At 42.3% G+C, this 21,277-nt stretch overlaps 2 protein-coding genes and 1 long non-coding RNA gene across 3 annotated transcripts in view; 1 reads left to right on the forward strand and 2 right to left on the reverse strand.

Annotated features, from left to right (window-relative positions):
• LOC121926316 (dispanin subfamily A member 2b-like) overlaps positions 1–11,075 on the reverse strand; it is a 13,690-nt gene extending 2,615 nt beyond the window's left edge. The window contains exons 1-2 of the mRNA XM_042459195.1: positions 11,038–11,075; positions 9,640–9,835 (exon numbers count right to left, since the gene is read on the reverse strand). Of these exons, the coding sequence (XP_042315129.1) occupies positions 9,640–9,835; positions 11,038–11,075 (234 nt within the window). The remainder of the gene's footprint in view (positions 1–9,639; positions 9,836–11,037) is intronic.
• Positions 11,076–11,101: 26 nt separating this feature from the next.
• LOC121919852 lies at positions 11,102–16,482 on the forward strand. Its single transcript, XR_006101594.1, has 3 exons — positions 11,102–12,054; positions 16,178–16,233; positions 16,344–16,482. It is a non-coding gene; the product is annotated as an uncharacterized LOC121919852 (long non-coding RNA).
• An 899-nt stretch (positions 16,483–17,381) lies between these two features.
• On the reverse strand, positions 17,382–21,037 carry LOC121920021 (interferon-induced transmembrane protein 1-like). The gene is made up of 2 exons (XM_042447170.1): positions 20,863–21,037; positions 17,382–18,069 (listed from the first exon to the last, which is right to left on the reverse strand). Exons 1-2 carry the CDS (start codon positions 21,001–21,003, stop codon positions 17,860–17,862), a joined length of 351 nt encoding a protein of 116 aa, XP_042303104.1. The 5' UTR covers positions 21,004–21,037; the 3' UTR covers positions 17,382–17,859.
• Positions 21,038–21,277: the final 240 nt, after the last annotated feature.

A 21,277-nucleotide genomic window follows, 5' to 3' on the forward strand; every position in this document is an offset into this window, starting at 1 on the left:
GGGGACTGGGGGGGGGGGTTGGCTGCTAGGTCTCTTGGGTAGAAAGACAGCTGGGCGCTGGAGATGGGACATGATGGCTGGCCAGGGCTTCCTGAGGTGAAAAGGAGGCCTCTTCCTCAGGGAGCTTGGCCTGGGTCCCTGCGGCTTTTGAGAGACACCCTTCCGTGATTTCCTTCCCGGCCTTTCCAGCCAAGTCCTGCTTCCAGGTCTCGTATCTATTTGCATATTTGATTCCAGTAAAGCCTTTGACAAGGTTCCCCAGGACATTCTTGCAAACAAGCTTGCAAAAGTGTGTAGGACAATGCAACAGACAGTCTGTGAACAAATCACAAAAAGTCAATATGGGTTTCGTGAGAAACAAGTCAGCCAGACTGATCTGATCTCCTTTTTTGATAAAATTACCAGCTTGGTAGACAAAAGGAATGCTGTGGATAAGCATATCTTGATTTCAGTAAGGCCTTGGACAAGGTCCGCCATGACATTTCTGCAAACAAGCTCTAAAATGTGGGCTGACAAGGAACTGTTAGGTGGATTGATAGTAATTGGTTGACTGTCCGAACCCAAAGGGTGCTTAACAATGGCTCCTTTTCATCCTGGCAGAGAAGTGACCAGTGGGTCCCCCAGGGCTCTGTCCTGGGCCCAGTCTATTCACATCTTTATAAATGACTTGGAGACAGAATTGGGGCAACTTACAAATTTGCAGATGACGCCAAATTAGGAGGAGTACAATACCCAGAGGACAGGATCAAAATTCAAATGACTATGACTTGAATAGACTAGAAAGCTGAGCCAAACCTAACAAAATGAATTTTCACACAGAGAAATGTAAGGTACTGCATTTAGGGCAGAAAAATGAAATGCACAGATATAGGATGGGGACACCTGGCTGAATGAAACTACGTGTGAAAGGGATCTGGGAGTCCAAATTGACCACAAGTTGAACATGAGTCAGCAGTGCAATGTGGCAGCTAAAAAGGCCAATGTGATTTTAGTCTGCATCAATAGAAGTATAGTGTCTAGATCAAGGGAAGTAATAGTGCCACTCTATACTGCTTTTGTCAGGCCTCGCCTGGAATACTGTGTCCAATTCTGGGCACCACAATTTAAAAAGGATGTGGAGAAACTGGAGTGTGTCCAATGTAGGGCGACTAAAATGGTGAAGGGTCTGGAAACCATGCCCTATGAGGAATGACTACGGAGCTGGGGATGTTTACCTTGGAGAAGAGGAGGTTAAGAGGTGATATGACAGCCCTGTTTAAATACTGTACTTAAAAGGATGTCATATTGAGGAGGGAGCAAGCTACAGGAAAAGAGATTCTGCCTCAACATTAGGAGGAACTTCCTGACAGTAAGGGTTGTACGACAGTGGAACACACTCCCTTGGAGTGTAGTGGAGTCTCCCTCCTTGGACATCTTGAAACAAATGCTGGATAGCCATCTATCGGGGATGATCTGATTGAGAGTTCCTGCATGGCAGGGGTTGGACTGGATGGCCCTTGCAGTCCCTTTGAACTCTAGGATTCTATGATTCTATGATGCCATGATTCAGGTGGCTCCTCAGCACCTTCCATCCACCACCATCGGGGCTTTTAAGGGCCACAAAAGGTCCTGTTTGGCCCCCAACCCTGTTTCTGTAATTGGAGGCCTGACCACTCTGTTTTGGAGCCTGGGGCATTTCCTCCTCTCAGGTCGCTCCTTTTTCTTCCACCTCTTTGGTGAAAGATGGCAAGCGCACACCAGAAAGGGAGGACAGGCACCCCAAAGAAGCAGAGAACTGGGGCCAGGAAGGGGGTGCCCTGGACTGCCTCTCTTCCCTCCTCCACTTCATTTGGGGCACATACAGGGGGACCAGACTTGTCCTTCTTTTCCAGGACATGCCGTACATTTCAACCTTTTGTCCAGGCGGAATTCCAAACTGTCCTCCATTTGGAGCAGGACTGAGAAGCTTGAGCTTATACTTTTATTAGCGTTTTTAGCTTATATTTGGTAATTTCCTACATTCGTCTTGAAGGCCCTCCAGTTTGCAGTGCCTTAGCCCCCTTTGCAGTTAGGACATGTCACCCTGGTCAGATATAATGCAGTGGCTTGAGCTGTGGACTATGACTCTGGAGAACAGCTAAGCCATGTAAAACTATTGGGTGACCTTGGCTGAGTCTCACTCTCTCAGTCTCAGAGGATAGCAATGGAAAAATCCATCTGACTAAACCTGCCAAGAAAGCCCTATAATAGGGTCACCTTAGGGTCACCATAAGTCCAAAGAACTTGGAAGGCACACAATAACAACAAATGCCAATGAAGGTGCCCCCTTGCCTTGGAGCTGTTGTCCAGCACAGAGTAAACCTTGAGCCATGTCAAATCATATACCCATCCTTTTGGAAAGTTTTCTTTTCAAGAGGACATGCAACTGCGGCATTCAGGTCCAGTCCTTTCTCTGGAAACAAGAAACAGCCAGATGTCTGCTAATTCTTCTGTTGCTAATGGAATTGAATTTTTATTACCTGTCTTTTATTGCCCTTTGTCACTAGGAGGAGGGATGGCAGATGCTTCATTGCTTTTGTTGTTGTGTACCTTCATCTTGTTTCCAACATATGGCAACCCTAAGGCAAACCTATCTTGGGGTTTTCTTGGCAAGATTTGTTCAGAGAGGGTTTGTCTTTGCCTGAGGCTGAGAGAGTGGCACTTGCTCAGGGTCATCCAGTAGGTTTCCATGGCTGAGATGGGATTCAGACTCTGGTCTCCAGAGTCATAGGGCTAGTCTACACTTAAGTATATTATTGCGAATTGCTGTGGATTTTTGCACATTCACATTGACATTTTGAAGTAGTTATAGTCAGTATATTCAACATCTAATCAATAACAGCCAATATTTTAAATGGCTGAAGGATTTGGAGATGAAGACCGGGCCAAAAGGTAGGTTTGAGAAAAGGGTCAGAGTAACATCTTGGGCCTCTCTCCTTATCATAAAGGCGCCTAGAAGCCTGCATTAGACAAAATCAGAAATTTTTTGAATACCACCCGGGTCCATCCTGGAACAGTGTGTAGAGGCAGAACTGATAAGGCAGAGAAGGATGGGCACATGTGGTGTACCAAAATGTATGCATTTCTATAACCAATAGATGAAGAGAATTGTATATTTAACTTTTCTGTAGCCAATCAATATATGTATTAGAGTTTCTTTGTTTGAAACCCTATAAAAAGGTCTTATGCCTATTAGGGGGTGCTTCAGGTCTCTGGAAACTTTATTTTCCTCTGAAGCCTTACCGGCAAAATAAAGCTCATTTCATGTTAAAATCCTGTGGTCCCTCTAGCTGGATGTGAGAGTGTGTAACATTTCCTAGAATTGTGAGACCTTGCAACAATGTAATTGTCTTCACTTTCCTGTGCAAATTTGTATCTATTTGTCTGTTTGCCAAAAATGTGCAGCCATCCAAACCACGTGAAGCAGATGGACAGTCACACATTGGGGAATGCACACCCCCACAGATACTCCTGGATACTCCAGTAAAAACCATGAAGCCTTTTTTTTTTTAAGAGTTTGGGGATTTTTTTGCTCCCCCTGCCCAGAAAACCACAAACTCTTCTGAATCACATGCAACAAGATCACATTCTAATCAAATAGGATGAGAAGTAGAGAAGCCCATAGTTCAATGCTCAAGTCACTACACTATGCCTTGAGCAGAAGTGCAAATTGTCTATAATTTTTGCTATCAAATGATAGCCAGAAGTAGGCCTTTGCATTTGAAAGGACAGAAAGGACAAAATAGTTACATTTGTACTTGATAGGAGGGCATGAGGAGTGCTATCAGACAGCACAGCAGTTGGAGAAACCATGAGATAGCTTGGTTCTGGAAAGAGTGGCTGCTCCTCAAATTTTATCTTTGTTGGATTTGCCACTACTAAAAGCCTCCCAGAGCAGCAGCTGGCCTTTACAATAAAGCAAAGGGCTTTGTATGACATCTATTGCTAGCTCAAAGGATTTTATGAAACAATGTCCAGAATCCTGATGGTGACATGCATAGGCTTGATTTGCTCTATACATGCAGTTACTTTTTCGACAGTGTGGAATGGAGCTATCCAGTAGATGGTGCCAGGAGTGGAGTTCCACATGCAGATGCACAAGAATGCACCTAGAGTAGTGTGTGTCAATGTGCACTGCCAGTAAGCATTGTGCAATGAGGCTACAGCTACGCAAATTCATAATTTCTCAAACATGCTACAGAGTTATGCAGTACTTGGACTGTGCAATGCTGGAGATTCTAACATGGAGAAACTCTGCTGACAGATGTTTATGTTATGCTAAGTTGATGTGGAAACATGGCCAATGATTGTTGGCAAGTTGTTTTATAGACGAGGTGGAAAGGATGCTGCCCACAGTATATTCACAGGAAGGAAACTGGCCCCTGGATTCTTCCCTCCCCCCCGACTGACCACCCATTTCTTCTTCTTAGTGAGCTTGAGAAAAACTCTTAAAATATTCTGTGAGATGGATGTCCTTGTAAATAATTTATTTTTTGATAATTAGTGTTCAGAGTGTTCAGAGTCTCTTCCAACTCTAAAATTCTATGATTCTAAGACAGAGTACTGTGTACTGCTTTGTTTACATGATGCTAGTGTCCCTCTCAGAAGACTCTGCCTTAGCTACGCATGGAGACAGAATTTGTTATTGCTGTTAATTGCCTTTGAGTTGACCTTGATTCATGGCAACCCTGTCAATGGGACATCTTCAGGAATCCTTACTACTGTCTGCTTAAGCCCTGCAGGTTTAGGCCCATGACCTCCCTGGTTGAGTCTAGCCATATGGCATGTAGTCTCCCTCTCTTTGTACTATCCTCTACCTTTCCTAGCATTATTGTTTTTTCTAATAGTCATGCCTTCTCATGATGTGGCCAAAGTACGATAGCCTCGGTTTTGACACCTTGACTTCCAGTGAGAGTTTAGGTTTGATCTCTTCTAGGAAACAGTTTGCATGTATTTTTGGCCATCCACAGTATCCTCAACATTATTCTTCAGCACTACATCTCAAACAAGTTTATTTTCTTTCTGTCCACTTTCTTCACTGTCCAGCTCTCACATCTATACACGCTGACTGGGAATACCATGGCTTGGACAATTCTGACTTTAGTGTTCAGTTGTATATCTTAAACTTTAGGATCTTGTCTAGTTCTTTCATAGCTGCCTTTGACTGCCCTTGATTTCTTGACTGCATCCTCCATTCTAATCAATGTTCATTCATTTCCTTTATTATGGCCAATAGCCAGCATACTGATCAATATTTAATCTAAAGTATGGGAAATCTTTAACTATTTTGATTTCTTCATTATCTAGGATGAATTTATGTAAATTCTCTATGGTCATCATTTTTCTTTTCTTTATATTCAGCAGTAAGCCTGCCTTTGCACTTTCTTAACTTTCCTTAGTACTTGTTCCAAGTCTAAGATGTTTTCTGCTATCTTCACTTGTCCTAAGTCTAAGCCTGCACTTCGCATGATATTTTCTGTATACGAGTTAAACAAATAAAGTGATAGAAGGCATCCTTGCCTAACCCCTTTGCCATTAGGAAATCATTGTTTTTCCATATTCTGTTCTAACAGTAGCCTCTTGTTCTAAGTGCAGATCTCTCATCAGTACCATCAAATGTAGTGTCACTCCCATTTCTTGAAGGACATTCCATAGCTTTTGCTGATCTTTGCAGCCAAAGGCTTTGCTATAATCTACAAAACACATGCTGATTTTCTTTTGCAATTCTTTTGTGAATTCCATTATCCATCATATGTTTGCTATGTGATCCCTAGTGCCTCTTCCTTTACTGTACCGCATTTGCACCTCTCGCTCCATATATAGTTGGAGCCTATGTGGCATAATTTTGAGCAGAAATTTTGCTTCTGTGGAAAATTAATGCTATGGTCCTATAGTTGCTGCAATATTGTGGGTCTCCTATTTTTTGGATGAGGATGTGTATTGATAGTTTCCAATCTGTCAGCCACTGTTTTGATTTCTATATTTGTTGACATATTTTAGTTAATACTAGACAAACTAGCTGGATCTTGTGCTGGTCCCATATAACATTTCTTAAAAGGCTAGCCTTAGTCTGGAAAAGCAAGGTTTATAGAGTTTAGGTCTAAAAGCTAAACTTGGAAGATGAAAAAATGAGAGAGGAGAGGAAGATTAGAAGCATTATGTCCATTGTTTTGTCAAATACTCAAGAACCATTAAGCAATTATATTTGGAAACCCATGCTTTTTGAGACCAAGGGGGAGCATGAAGATCAAATACTGTTGCCTGGACACTCATAATTCTCAACTTTACCATAAGGACATTCAAGCAAAACAAGTCTTCTGAATGCATGATAAATTTTCTTCATGTTTTAGTGGACGAATAATACAAAATGACCATCTGTGTAGTCAAGGCATCTTATCCACAAAGACTGTGGGCCTCCCCTAGTGCATTGTGTTGCTCCGACACCCCCAAAAATATATTCTTTCTAGGCATTTCCATGTCCTCCAGTGTGCTTGGGGTGGAAGTCATTCAGTTCAATAGGGTTCTCAACTATCTGTGATTTTTGCCATCCACAGTAAATCCAGGAATGTATGCCTACAGAGAACCAGCTTAGATGCCTTCAAGAAGGCACTAAAGACAGATCTCTTCCGGAAGGCCTACCCACCTGATCTTTTATAAGAGATCTTAAATACTCTGCTTCTGATCTAATTGTATGAATGTTAGTCATTGATCCATTATTTTAGTGAATTAATAGTAATGTCATTGTTTTAACGATTGTATGGAATTGTTTTATTGGTGTAATCCTGCCTCGATCCACAGGGAGAGGTGGGAAATATAAATAAAAATTATTATTATTATTAATAGTAGTAGTATTAGTATTATTCAAGAACTACTAAGAAATTATATTCTGAAACTCAAGTTTTTCAAGGTCGAGGGACATGGGTATCAAATAGTGTGGCCCAGACTGCCAATAATTCTCATCTTGGCACTAAGAGGTTTAAGCAAAGCACATCATGTACCTCTGAACACATTATACATTTTTCTTCATGTTTTAGTTAAAGAATCATACAAAATGACCATCTGTATTAGACAAGGTTTCTATGCAGATTACAGAATTCATCCATCTTTCCATCCATTTATATGTCAAGATAGCAGCAGAACAGAGCAAGAAGCAGAGGATGTTATGGCAAAGATTACAAAATGTATATTATATAGGGAGGAAAGGGATATAAATTTAAATTAATAATAAAAACAAATAAATAAAATAATTCAGCACCCATCTTCTATAGTGGATACACAGAATAACATGCAGGAAAATTGGGCAAACTGCTACAGGAGGGGAAAGCACCCCACCCCACATTCCTTCAAGTCTATATTAACTACTATTGCTAAGAGCTCCAGTCAGTTGTCTGGGCATAGAAAAGATGGAGACCTGAGACTAATCCAAACAGCACAGGATTTTCCTTTCTTAAGACTCATTACATTGAGAGGTGGAGATGTTCATGTCAGCTCTTTAAAAATCTTGATGCAGGATCAGGATGGAGAATACAGGAAGGTGAAAGTGAGGGGAATGCATATTGTGCATTCTCCTGCAAATGTATTCCAGCTCTCTCTCCTGGGAAAGTCAGGTCAATCCTCCACAACTCTCCTCCCCTCACCAAAAGAGCTCTTAAGAATACTGTACCTTCCAGCTCTGTAACTAGAAAGCATATGGGACTGATAGAGAAGTGGGCCTCCTTCCTGGCACTGACAGGAGTTATAGATGCAAAGCAGAGCAGGGCTGTTTTTCCACCCTCTCCCTTTACCCACGCTTTGCTTGTGCGAAGCTCTGGCCTGAATTAACCAGGCTGTATGGTTTTTGGACTCTATTAAGGAGGTCATGGGTATGAATTTTCAGGACCTGAGCAGAGCAGTGGAGCATAGGGACTCTTGGAGATGTCTCATCTACAGGGTTACCATCAGTCGAGATTGACTTGAGGGTGGATAACAACAACAACAACAAATGGTTTGGGGGAGCATATGGAAAATGGTGACTTACTGCAGTGCAAAATATCTTGGGGCAAGAGGTTGGGAGTACAGGTCTAACACAGTTTGTAACTGGTCCAAGCACAGATCAGCAGCACAATTATGCCTCAGAGTTCATATTTCACCTTTAAGCTATACATTTTTATCTTTTCCCCATATTCCCTATCCAGCAATCACTGTTTCATGTGTAAGGGACAGTACTTGGGAGATCGGAATAAAAATGCTCATTTCATTCAGAGTTGCCATGATTATGATTATTTTAGGTGAGTGATCAAGAGGTTGTGGAGTGTCTCCATAAACTGATAGCAACTTAAAAGCAGACACATACAGGATGGATGTTCAGGTTGAATTTTATATTTGAAGGTGTCTTAATAATACTTTTATACACATGGGCAAACCTAGGATTTAATTTGATCCAAGATTCTTAACAGATGTGTAATGAAGGATGCTTCATTGTATCTTATTTAATAACCCGTCTAATTAAAATAATAATTGTAAGCCACTCTGATAGCCTTTAGGGATGAAGGGCGGGGTATGAATACCATAAATAAATAAATAAACATACTGTGGCACTATTATTTCCCATGATCTAAACAGTAGACTTCTATTGATACAGCCTAGACTCTCATTGGCCTTTTTAGCTGCTGGATCACACTATGAACATGAGTCAACAGTGTGATGCAGCAGCTAAGAAGGCCAATGCAATTCTAGACTGCATCAATAAAAGTATAGTGACTAGATCAAAGGAAGTAATAGTGCCACTCTATTCTGCTGCTTTCAAAGTTTGCCGTTTTTCCATCAGTTACAAACTCATTCAGTCCAGCAGCACACAAATATGAAAATGCAGAATGTGGCTGTTCAACAATTAGTGTGCAAGGACAATGACAACTACTATAACAATCAATACAAAGGAACAGAAGACAATAACAAACAACAAAAAAGGAAGAATGAGAGATCTCTTCAATAAGATAAGGGAAATAAAAGGGAAGTTCAAACCAAAAATAGGAATGCTCTATGGTAAGATCAAGAGCACACTAAAAGACCAATAGGAAACAAACAAACAAACAAACAAACAAAAACCGCTGGATACAATACACAGAAGAGCTATATAAAAGAGATGAAAAAATGAATGATACATGGAATGAAGAATCATATGAAGTTGGACCCGAAATGGAGGAGAGGGAGGACGAAGGTGAATTTGGGAAAAATAGGGAACCAGGAACACCAGCTTTTCTGCCTGTCCCTGAAGTCCAGAGGGGACTTGAAGGCACACAGACACAGAGAGAGAGACCAGCAGCCCTAGGAAGAAGGGGCTGGCGCAGAACAAGAAGCCCTGAGGAGCTGGAGGCAGAGAGCCGGGCCGGTCTTGGAAGCTAAGCAGGCTCGGCCCTAGTCAGTACTTGGAAGGGAGACCGCCAAGACATCGCTGCAGTTGGCGCCCATGGCAGAGGCAGGACGTGGCCAAGCCTTCCCTGAGGAACCCTGGGCAGCCCAAAGGGAGCCCTCCGGTGGGGGGGGGGGGCGGGGTCCTCCTTTCTTTCTCCGGACGCGTCCTCCAGGGCCCCTTCCGTCCGGGAGGAGGCCTGTCAGGGTCTCCTGGTGCCTTCTGCTGCTCACCTTGATGGTGAAGACCAGGGCGGCGAAGCCCAGGCAGCAGCAGTTGAGGAAGCCGAAGTTGAAGAGGGACCAGAGGACGAAGTCCCGCGGGGGACTCGGGGGTGAAGGCAGGGGCTGCCCCGGGAGGCTGCGGGGGCTCCTTGCTGGAGGGCTGCAGGGGGAGGCAGAGGCCTGGGCCGGAGGGCAGCATGCTTGGCTGCAGGAGGAGGAGGACAGGGAGAGAGGGCTGGATGGAGCCCAGGGAGGGGAAGGGAAAATCTGCGGCGGAGGACTGCTTTGGTCTCTCTTTATGGAGGCAGGGAGCGGAGGGTGGGGATTCCCAGCTCCTTTTCTGGGAGGATTCGCACCTGGCACTCCACAGTCCTGGCCCAACACTCAAAGCCAGGCTGGCTCTCTTCCAATCATAGACCAACCCCAAGGGACATAGAACACCATCACCGAAATGGAAGGGACCGCAAGGACCATCCAGCTCAACCCCAATTAGCCATGCAGGAACTCTCAGTCAAAACACCCCCAACAGATGGCCATCCAGCCTCTGTTCAAAGACCTCCAAAGAAGGAGACTCCACCACTCTCCGAGGAAGGAGTGTGTTCCGCTATCAAACAGTTCTCACTGTCAAGAAATGTTGAGGTGGAATCTCTTTTCCTGTAGCTTGTATCCATTGTTCCAGGTCCTGTTCTCTGGAGCAGCAGAAAACAAGCTCACTCCCTTCTCAACATGACACCTTTTCAAATACGGCCAAACATCCCCAAGTCGCTCCTCATAAGGCATGGTCTCCAGATCTTTGATCATTTTAGTTGCCCTCCTCTGGAGACGCTCCAGTTTTTCAGCATCCTTAGAATGCCAGTGATCCAGTGGATGTAATAGTTTCATGCCCCACCTAGCCATGGAAGCCCACTGGGTTATCAAACTCTCAGCCCAAGAAAACCTTCATGGCCCTTATCACAGGGAGGTTTTTGCAGCTCAGATCCGACGTGACTGTGGGTCCAATGATGCGAATCCACACAATAACATGATGTGTTACCACACACAATTCCTTTCTATGGGAGCTCCTTCTGTGGCCCTTCTGCAGTGAATCCAAAGTGACTCCTCGTTTTGGTGAATTCAGTAAAAAGTGAATTCACAGAATTCGCATTCAAGCTCACTTCAATTTCACTCCGAATTGGTCTGGTGTGGAATGCAACTTTGCTTCCATCCTGGTACACCCCCCCAAACCTCCAAGGTCCCACATTTCCCATGACTAGGGCTGCCATAATTGTCCACTTTTACCAGGGACAAAATGTAGGGCAAATTCAAGACCAAACTGTAGGGCAACTGCAGGACAAAACTCAGCTCAAAATGTAGGACATTTAAGGTCCACCATTTTTCTTCAATGATGATGCCATGCTGCAATTTTACCCCATTTGCTTCCGGTACTCCTCCCCCCCCGCTTCCATTGCTGCTGAGGGGAAATGCGGTTGTTTCTGATGCTGCTTGGGAAAGGGCAAAGAGCTACTGGGGAATGAATGTATTCACGTTTTAACATGAACAGGAGACATGTAGGCGAGGAGGGGGAAAGCGGATGTTTCCGATGCCGCTGGGTAAGGCTGCTTGTGTCACTGGAAAAAACGGAGCATATCTCCCAGAAAAAGAGTGCTAGTATGGGTGCCAAAAGGGATCATATCTTCCATAGAAAGGCTCCTTGTGTGTGGCTGGAAAAAAATGGACCATATCTCCCAGAAAGAGTGCTAGTTTGGATACCAAAAGGGACTCTAAAGCCCATAGAACATGAAGCAATCTTTCACGTGAAGCTAGCATTCACATGAAAGTGGAACCAGGAAGTGGCCCCCTTCTTAACCCCAGAAGTGCAAAGGTTCAGGATGTGTTCAGACCCCACTGAGCATGCACAAGGGTCCCAATTCAAATCGTTGTATCCTCATGTATGTACTGGTGTGGTAATACAATGTGCGCTCACTCCGCTTTGACTCTGGAATTACCACAATTTTGTTCTTCACGTGTGATAGTTCATCACGTGAATTGCCTTGGATTTGAAGTGACTCTGCTCGGCTAAAGTGACCATCAGTCAGAAAAGATTTGAAAGCACACAACAACAGTGCCAGCGAAGGTGCTGCTTTGCCTTGGAGCTGAGTTGTCCAGCCCACAATAAACCTGGGTGCCCTCAAATCATACATCCACCCCATAGAATCAGAAGGTTCTCATGGAAGGTTTTCCTGCAGAATTCCTGCAGAATTCAGGCCCAGTCCTTTCCCTGGAGACAAGAAACAGCCAGAGGTGTGTGTCTGGTAGCTTTTCTGTTGCCAATAGCGTTGAATTTTTATTAAATCTAATGTCTTTAATTGCCCTTTGTTTCTACAAGGCCAAGAAGGGGAGCATCCTAGCTGACAGCAGAAGTAACATCTGAGACCAATATGTGACGTAAGCCTGTAACTCTAACACCATTATTTCTGCTGTATGACTGTTAAAGAGAGCCCATATGTTGCAGTGGTTTGAGTGCTGGACTACCTCTGGAGCTCAGGGTTCAGTTCCCTGCTCAGCCATGGAAATCCACTGGGTAACCTTGGGCAAGTGTTAGAATCCTGATGTATTCTATCAGATATATTATTGGTGGGGTTAGTTAGACTACTTAGTTAGTTAGACTACTCCTCCCCCATTGGCCAAAAGCCCGCACAGAAAACCTCACCTCTTTCTCACTGGTTCTCATCCTCCATCACTCCCCCCTCAGCTTCTATCCCCCTTAGCTGAAAGCTGCATACCAAGCTTCTGAGAGCAAGGCCTTCAAGGACACTAGATAAGCACCACCTGGCTCTACTGAACACTACTAGCCAAAGCAACCCCCATTATCCCCACCAATAATATATCTGATAAAATACATCAGGATTCTAACAGCAACTCACACACTCTCAGCCACAGAAAACCCAAGTAGACTTGAGGGTCACCATAAGTTGGGAAAGACTTGAAGGCACAGCAACAGCAATAACAACATGACTTTTAACATTGCCCAAAAAAGCCAGTGAAAGCTTGGATAATGTATTTTGTTCATAAAGTATCACTGTTCTGTGGGTTTTGTTGTATTTGGCCTCTAGTTTGTATTCTCCCGCCTCCCCACCTTCACAGCATTATCTGAGCTCTGATTGGCTTTCCCAGCTTCTCTCTTGACTTCTTTTCATGACATTGGTTTTTTTTAAAATTTATTTTATTTTTATTTTTATAATACAACATTTGTACATTTTCCAAGGCTTCTATCTTCTCTTTCTTTTCTCTCATCACTTAAATGTCATCCATCGGCTTTGGGAACGGGGGAGAAATTAAAGATGAAAGTAAATTAGTATTATATTCAGAAAAAGAAAATATAAATTGATCGCATCTTTCCCACAGTCTAGCCTTAATATGGTTTCTGCTCTTACTATATATCTTTATCCTATATGTATACCTACTGACTCGCTTTACATTTACAGTTGCCTTCATTTCCATATTTTTAACCACAGTGCATGGTACTTATTGTCTTAAAATTGTTCCCCATTTCTATCATTATTCCCATATTTTGTTGATGCTTTCCCACTTCCTTTGGAATTGTTATTCTAATTTACCATTAATCATCATTGTTAATTTATCCAATATCATTAAATCATTTATTTTTAGTATCCGTTCCTCAAACATATGACAATTCCCTCCTTTCCAATATCTTGCCACCATCAAGTGGGCTGCAGTGATCATGTATAGTGTAGTTCCTAATTGATCTTGGTTTAATTTCATTTCCACTTCTTCCATAATGTTTAATAAACATAACAGGGGTTTTCTCAAAGTTTATTTGGAGGATATCCTGAATTTTGGTATGTACTGCTTTCCAAAACCAGTAATCTCTATACATGACCACCACATATGAAAGTAATTAGCCTCGTTTTCCTTGCATCTCCAACATTTACTTCCACTAGAACCTTTTCCCATTCTTGCCAATTTTTCAGGAGTTGAGTGCCATCTGTAGAATACTTTACAGTAATTTTCAATCAGGTTATCACTCTTAGTGAATTTTAGTTTTTTTCTTCACACTCTCTCCCATGAATTAAGGGGTATTTGCTCCCCTATATCTCTCATCCACTTAATCATACAATCTTTTATCGTTCCTTCATTTAAATCAATATCTAATAGGATTTTTTAAATTCTTGAGACCATATGTTTTCCATCTTTAAATAAAATTTGATCTATTTTCTTCATTTCGGTTTCAATTCTTATCTAATGTCTTTTTTAAATCTCTCTTTCAGTTGGAAGAACGCTAGCCATTGTATTCCTGAATCCTTCTTCTGAATCATTTCCAGGGTTTTAAATTTTGTTTCATCTTTTGTTTTATACAAAAGGTCTTTATATGTATTCCATTTTTCTTTTTTCCCTTGCATTTTGCAAAAGGCTTCCTTTGGAGAGGTCCAGCTTGGAATTTTCAGGTAAAATGAAATATTTATGCCATATCTTTAGTAGGGATTTCCTAATCAGATGTTTATTGAAGTCTTTCAGATGTACCTCTTCTTTATAACATTAAAAAGCACGCCATCATTTATCTAAATTTGCGCCTTCCAAAGCAAGCAATTTCTCATTTTTCAAGTTAATCCAATCCTTTGACCATGTAAAGGCGCATGCATTGTGGTATATTTGCAGATTTGGTAAGCCTAGACCGCCTTTCCCTTTGCTATCCTGCATGACAGATGTTTTTATTCTAGGTTTTTTGCCTTGCCAAATAAATTCTATAATAGCTTTTGGCCATTTCTTAAATAGCTTATCGGATGTAATAATTGGTATAGATTGGAAGAGAAAAATCATCTTGGGGAGAGCATACATTTGTATCTAGGCTACCCTGCCCATTAATGAAAGTTGTAATGTCTTCCCTCTTCTCAAATCCTCCTGAATTTTACTCCATACTTTATTATAGTTATTTTTTTTAGCAACTCAGAGTTTTGATTTGTAATAATGATCCCCAAATATTTGGTTTTTTGTATTATTTTAAGGTCAGAATTATCTAGCAGGGATTTTTCATCTATTTTTGAGAAATTATACCACTTTTTTGTTTATTGCTCTTGAAACCTGCCATCTCACCTATTTCTTCTAATATTGTCCATATTTTTTAAATACTATTTATTGGGTTTTCTAAAAAGATTACAATATCATCAGCAAATGCCTTCAGTTTAAAGTGGTGGTTCTTAATCTAAAGGCCTCCAATTTGATTGTCATTTCTAATTTTCCTCAGCATAATTTCTATCATCAAAATAAATAAAAGGGGGGAGAGGGGACATCCCTGTCGGGTTCCTTTATTTATTTTACAACTTTGTGATCTTTCCCCGTTAGTAACTATTTGAGCTGATTGTTTATTGTATATAGTATTGACCCATTTTTGAAAGTTTGTACCTATATCACTCTGATTTAGTACCTCTTTAAGAAAGAACCAATTTGCATTGTGAAACGCTATCTCTACATCCAAAAAGATCATTCTCAATTTTTTCTTTTTATCCTGTTCACAAAGCTCTTTTATTGTCCTTAATTTGATGTCCTGGTAAAAACCCAGCTTGATCTTCATGTATCCAATACCACAATGCTTTTTTTAACCTTTCTGCCAAAATGGAGGCAAAAAACTTGTAGTCCAGGTTTAGAAGCGAGACTGGTCTGTAGTTCGCTATTAATTCAAGATCTCTTTCTTCTTTAGGAATTAACACAATTGGTGCATTGCACCAGGATTCTGGGAGTTTGTCATTTTTAATTTCTTTTATCGTATTGTACATAGGTGCTAATAATTCCTTTGCAAAAATCTTATAATATTTTGCATGATGTTGTTGTGTGCCTTCAAGTCGTTCTGAGTTATGGCAACCCTAAGGCAACCCTATCACAAGCTTTTCTTGGCAAGTTTCTTCTGAGTGGGTTTGGCATTGCCTTCCTCTGAGGATATGAGAGTGTGACTTGCCAAGGTCACTCAGTGGGTTTACACGGCTTAACTGAGATTTGAACCCTGGTCTCCATAGCCATAGTCCAATGCTCAAACCATTTCACCATGTTGGCAAAGGCTGAATGAAAAAGGAGACAAGGGCTCCTGTGCCTTGAATAGATATACAGTAAGTATTTCTTTCGCACAGCTATGAACAATAGTGGGAGCCCTGTTATTTGCTTTTTAGCTTCATCAGTTTGGTTTTTGGGCAAAGGATTTAGAGGCTGAAAGTCTTGGGTTCAAGAGAATGCTTTTGGGTTTTGGAGCTTATACCTTACCTCTACCTTGCATTTAGTTTCTTGGACAGTCAGCAGTGTCTTCATTTAGCAGCGTCTTCCATGGCAGTAAGGCATAGAGTTCACCCCAGGTTTTAATCCAAAATTGTAAAAGCAACTATTCAAGGTGCTTATCTTATTGGGGGATGGGGTTCAGGATCTGGGACTGCTTCTTTATAGTCTGGACCAAAGTCTGGAATGGATTCACTGTCCCACTAACATAGAGACCAATAGCTGCTACTGGACTTATTAGCTTGTATTTTGTGACATTTATTGTAAATACATTCATCTTGTTTGGCAGAACTTGGACATGACTGGTATTTTATGAAAGCAGCCACAACATTCTCCCAAAACCACGTAAGTGCCAACAAGACCCCCAAATGATGATCAATAATTGCCAATCATGATGGTGAAATGCTGCCTCTGTATCAGTGGATACTGATTGGAATTTTTGTCATTTCCTGTAGTCTCCACAGAATCCTACTCCACTGTCTCATCATGGCATGACCACGAAGCAAGCTTGTTTTCTGCTGCTCCAGAGAATAGGACCTGGACCAATGGTTTCAAACTACAGGAAAAGAGATTCCACTTTAACATTAGGAAGACCTTCCTGACGGTAACAGTTGTTAGACAGTGGAACACACTCCCTCACAAAGTGGTGGAGTCTCCTTCCTTGGAAGATTTTAAACAGAGGCTGGACGGCCATCTGCCAGGAGTGCTTTGATTGTGAGTTCCTGCATGGCAGTAGGTTGAACTGGATGGCCCTTGTGGTCTCTTCCAGCTCTATGATTCTATGTGTTTTCCATGACTATGCCATCAAAATATAAGGTCTGGTAGGTTCTACCAGAGTGAGCATAGTCCCAAAGGTGAATTGTGTACCAATCATCTGATGACAGCTTAGGTAAGTAAAAAAGAGGGTAGCTGTCTGAAGTATGGCCACCAAGTGACACACTGGCCATAGCAGCTATTAAGGAAATAACTGTGATCTGTGGATCATATATGGTTGAAAGCACAGACCTTCAGAGTAACTCTGTGGCTTTCTTCTTTTTTTCATTTACCGTCAGTACTGCATAGCTGCAATTAAACATCATTTACAAAATCCCTTCACCCTCTGGCACTTAACTGAGGACATTTGGAAACTCATAGGAAAAGAAATGGCAAGGGTATGAATATATTAGATTTATATACATGTGCTTCCAGGGTAAATGTTATGCAATGAACCATCCAGTATACTGTACTATAAAAAGTACTGCATTTTTACAGCAGTAAATAAGTGCTTCTTTTAAAAAACAAAAAATCTTGTTAAAAACAAGAAGAATGCAGGTTTCATTTCAATTATCAGCTGCAGCTGTGGCATCTTCTCTTTCTCAGTTTGATATATACAACCAGGTAATTACTGGACAACGCCTTGCATGGACAGGTAGGTGCCTAGGCAGAAAGGATAGTGAAACCACAGAACATACCATTTTAAAAAGCAGGATGTAACTGGAGCTAGATGGCTTTCATTCATTTAATGTTAACAGCTTTTTACTAAAAAGAATTTACATAAATTCAAAGGGAATTTTTTTATATGAACAAAATTTACACAGACTTCACGTTGCAATATATTAAGTGTTGATGATACATATTGTACAACAAACTAAATACAAAATACTAAAACCTTTTTCTAATGAATAATGAGAATTGGCAGGGCCACAAAATGAGAGTCTGGTGGGGCACAGAATGCATAGCTCATATACACCATGTACTGTTCAGTAAACATCTCAGATTGGATGGTCATCTGAATTTCCAGTCAGAGCTCGTAAGCAAGTGATGGCTATTGAGCTGTAGGAGTGATGATATATTTCTGCATTCCCAGAAGTGTATCATGCATTAGATGTTCTGAAGAATGTTGCATTCCTTGCAAGTGAAGGGAAAAAGGCAGGTACAAGCTCAGTACAAGCAAGAATACAATGCTGGGCAGAATAATTCTTGATGTATGGTTTAGTGAGGTTCGTTGAAATTTGAATCATGGATTTCAGTTAGTACTTCCTGGACTTTCTTAAACAAGAAGTCTTTACTAGTCGCAACCAGGAGGATGAGAGCAGCGGAGATCAAGATGACTAGTGTCAGCGCAACAATATTCAGGCACCTGGCTGTCTTGGAATGGTCAGCTGCACGTTCAGGATCTCCTACAACTTTACAATCCCTTGACTTAAAGAAGAGAGGGAGAGAGAAAATAGTATTTAAAAAAGAAAAAAAGAAAGAAAGAAAGAAAGGTAAATAGCAATGGAAACATCTTTGCCAGTCTCTTAAGCAATTAAATCTAACTGACTATTCAGAATTCAAAGTTATAACCATGTTAGTCTGTGGAATCAGTATGTAGAGAGATCTTGTAGCACCTTTGAGACTAACTGAAAGAAAGAAGTTGGCAGCATGAGCTTTCAATCTACTTCCTCGGATGCTAGTGGAGTGGAAATCAGGGACAGACATATATATGTCATTGGTATGTGAGAATGTCAATTCAAATTCAAAATTCTTTATGTATGGAAATGAAGTAGCAAGGCCAGTTGTGCTTTGGAAACTAGCCTGTAGGTGGGATGAATAGATGAGTGTAAAGGACACTAACCACCATAGTTAAAACTGGACTTGTCTCTTCATTTCCATACACAAAGGATTTTGAATTTGAATTTACATTATAACATACCAATGGCATATACAGTCCCCTATGGAACTCGCGGGGGATCCGCTCCAGACCACGACCACCCGCGAGTTCCAAATCCTGCACATATTCAAGCCCATAGGCTTGAATGGAGTGCATGCACGTGGGGCACGTGCCATTAAACGTAATGGTTGTCACCCCTCCACACATTTTCAAGACTATGGATATCAAGTCCGTGGATATAGAGGGGTGACCATATATGTCTGTCCCTGGCTTCCACTCCACCAAATGCATCTGAGGAAGCAGACTGAATTCTACAAAAGCTCATGCTGCCAACTTCTTTTTTCAGTTAGTCTCAAAGGTGCTACAAGATCTCGCTACATACTGACCATTCAGAGCTATATTAGCATAGCATTCTGTGAATTCATCCATAATAATACAGTTCAACACCCATCCTGTACAGTGGATACACAGAATAACAAGGAGGAAAATCAGCCAAACTGCTACAGAAGCATGTGCTAAGTACTACCATGAACTCAAGCCTGGACACAGAAGAGATGGATGGCTCAGACTAACCCACCCAGCATAAGATTTTTACTTCTTCAAACTCATTACACAGGAAAGTGGAGATGTTCACATCAACACTTTTTAAAATCTTGATACAGAATCAGGATGGAGAAAATAAAGAAGGAATAGAGAGGGGAAGGCCTGAAGCAACTTTTGCTTCCTCCTGCAATGTACTCCAGGCTTATCCTTTAGGAAAGCTAAGTCAATCTCAATCTACCATAGCTTTCCTCCTCTCACCAAAGGGGGCTCTAATATAAAATATCTCCCAGGTCTGCAGGCTAAAAACCAGAATGGCCTTGATGAACAAATGAGCCTCCTTGTTGGCACTGGCAACACCTACAGAGGGAATGTAGAGCAGGGATGGGTTTCCCACCCTCTTCTGTCCCCTTCCCAACCTCCCCTCCTTGCTTATGCCAAACTCTACCCTGAATTAACCATATTGGTGGCTTATGCGTCTGAGGTTTTGCCTCACCTCAGGAAGACTGGACTTGCAAACAATCAAATGAGTCCAAGCTGAACATTTTTTTTTAAAAAAATGATATCTTATAGCATGTTGAGCATCAGGTTTTCCAATTATAGAAGGGCTTCCATTTTTTAAAAAAATTATTTCACCATGGTGTATACTATTTCCATCGGCTTGCAGCTGATGTGCCACTGCTAACTCCCTCAATTGCAAAATCCATAAGCAATACATTTATTAGAATGAGCCAAACCCATAAAGCTGTCATCAAATATCTGAGTTCTTTAGAATTCTTCATAAGGTTGGGTAGTAAAGGAAGCTAATTGAGAATAGTAAAAACAGTGGCTAGATATGAAAGCAGTCCTTCTTGAGGTGAACTTAAGAAGACTACAGGGGGATGGTAGAGCCCTATGCAGGCTTTTGCACAGCGGAATGGGCTCACACACATTGGCTCTGCCCTCAGTAACTCCTTTTCCCCTATACTGACTGTCTACAGTAGGCTTCTACTCTGGTTTACCTAAACACAAATAGAAACATCATTTTTGGTGAGTTTTTTGGGCTATGTGGCCATGTTCTAGAAGAGTTTATTCCTGACGTTTTGCCAGCATCTGTGCCTGGCATCTTCAGAGAATGCTGGCATGGAAGAGAGTGGGGTATAAGTGTGACTCTGGGTTGGGAGGAGTTTGGAATTCCTCCTAGACAGAAGATTGAAATGGAGGACATGTCCTGGAGAAGGAGGATGCCTGATCACCCTGTGTTTTGGCCCTATTGCTATGAACTGGCCCGTTTGTGTGTGGTGTGTGTTTGTGGGCCTTCATGTTGTTTTCCTTCCTACGGCAACCCTAAGGAAACCGATAAATGTCATCCATGCTTCTTAGTCATACCCAAAATGAAGGCCATTTGGGAACATGTGTGTGTGTGTGTGTGTGTGTTGTGTGCCTTCATGTTGTTTTGCTTCCTGTGGCAACCCTAAGGAGAACCTACATGCTTCTTCTTAGCCTGCTCAGGATGGAGGGCATTGAGGAGAGAGAAGTCTGAAATGGGGACAAGTTTGGCTCCCCCTGCCTCTTAGCCAGAGTGAGTATTAACAACACTGCGAGCGGGTGTGTGTGTGTGTGTGTGTGTGTGTTGGTGTTATGTTCCTTTCTAACCTGTGGCAACCCTGAGGGCACCTTTCACAGTGTATCCTCTGCAGGATTCGTCCAGTCCTCTGAGGCTGAGAGAGTGTGACCTGCCCCAGGGTTTCCTGGATCAGAGGTGGAGAGCAAGGAGAAGGGGCAGAAGCCCCTTCCCCGCCCTCCCTGGGCCGGGGCCTCACCTTGACCGAGAAGACCAGGGCGGCCAACCCAGGCAGCAGCAGTTGCAGTAGAGAAGGTGCAGAGGGACCAAGGAAGTAGTCCCTGGGCATCTTGCGGGCCTCGAGGAGGGCCTGCTTGTAGGGCTGGGGGATTTGCTCCATGTTCTTGATGGCCTCGGGTGGATCCCAACGTACATCCTGCTCTTCCTCCTCTGCTCTGCTGTTGCTGCTGCGTGCTTCTCCTGCGAACGACGCAACGGTCCTGGTTCTGAGGAGGACCGTTTCCCCTGCTTCCCTGGCAGTGGCAAGCCTGTCCAGCTGGCTCCACTGCAAAGGAGGAGGGCCAGCCCCCGGGAATGGAGGACGTCCGGGAAGAGAAATGGAGGGCCAGAGCCAAATTAAAGTTTTTTTTAAAAAAGCACAGGCCCCTACTTCT

This window comes from Sceloporus undulatus, chromosome 1, assembly GCF_019175285.1.
Source record: "Sceloporus undulatus isolate JIND9_A2432 ecotype Alabama chromosome 1, SceUnd_v1.1, whole genome shotgun sequence".
NCBI lineage: Eukaryota > Metazoa > Chordata > Lepidosauria > Squamata > Phrynosomatidae > Sceloporus > Sceloporus undulatus.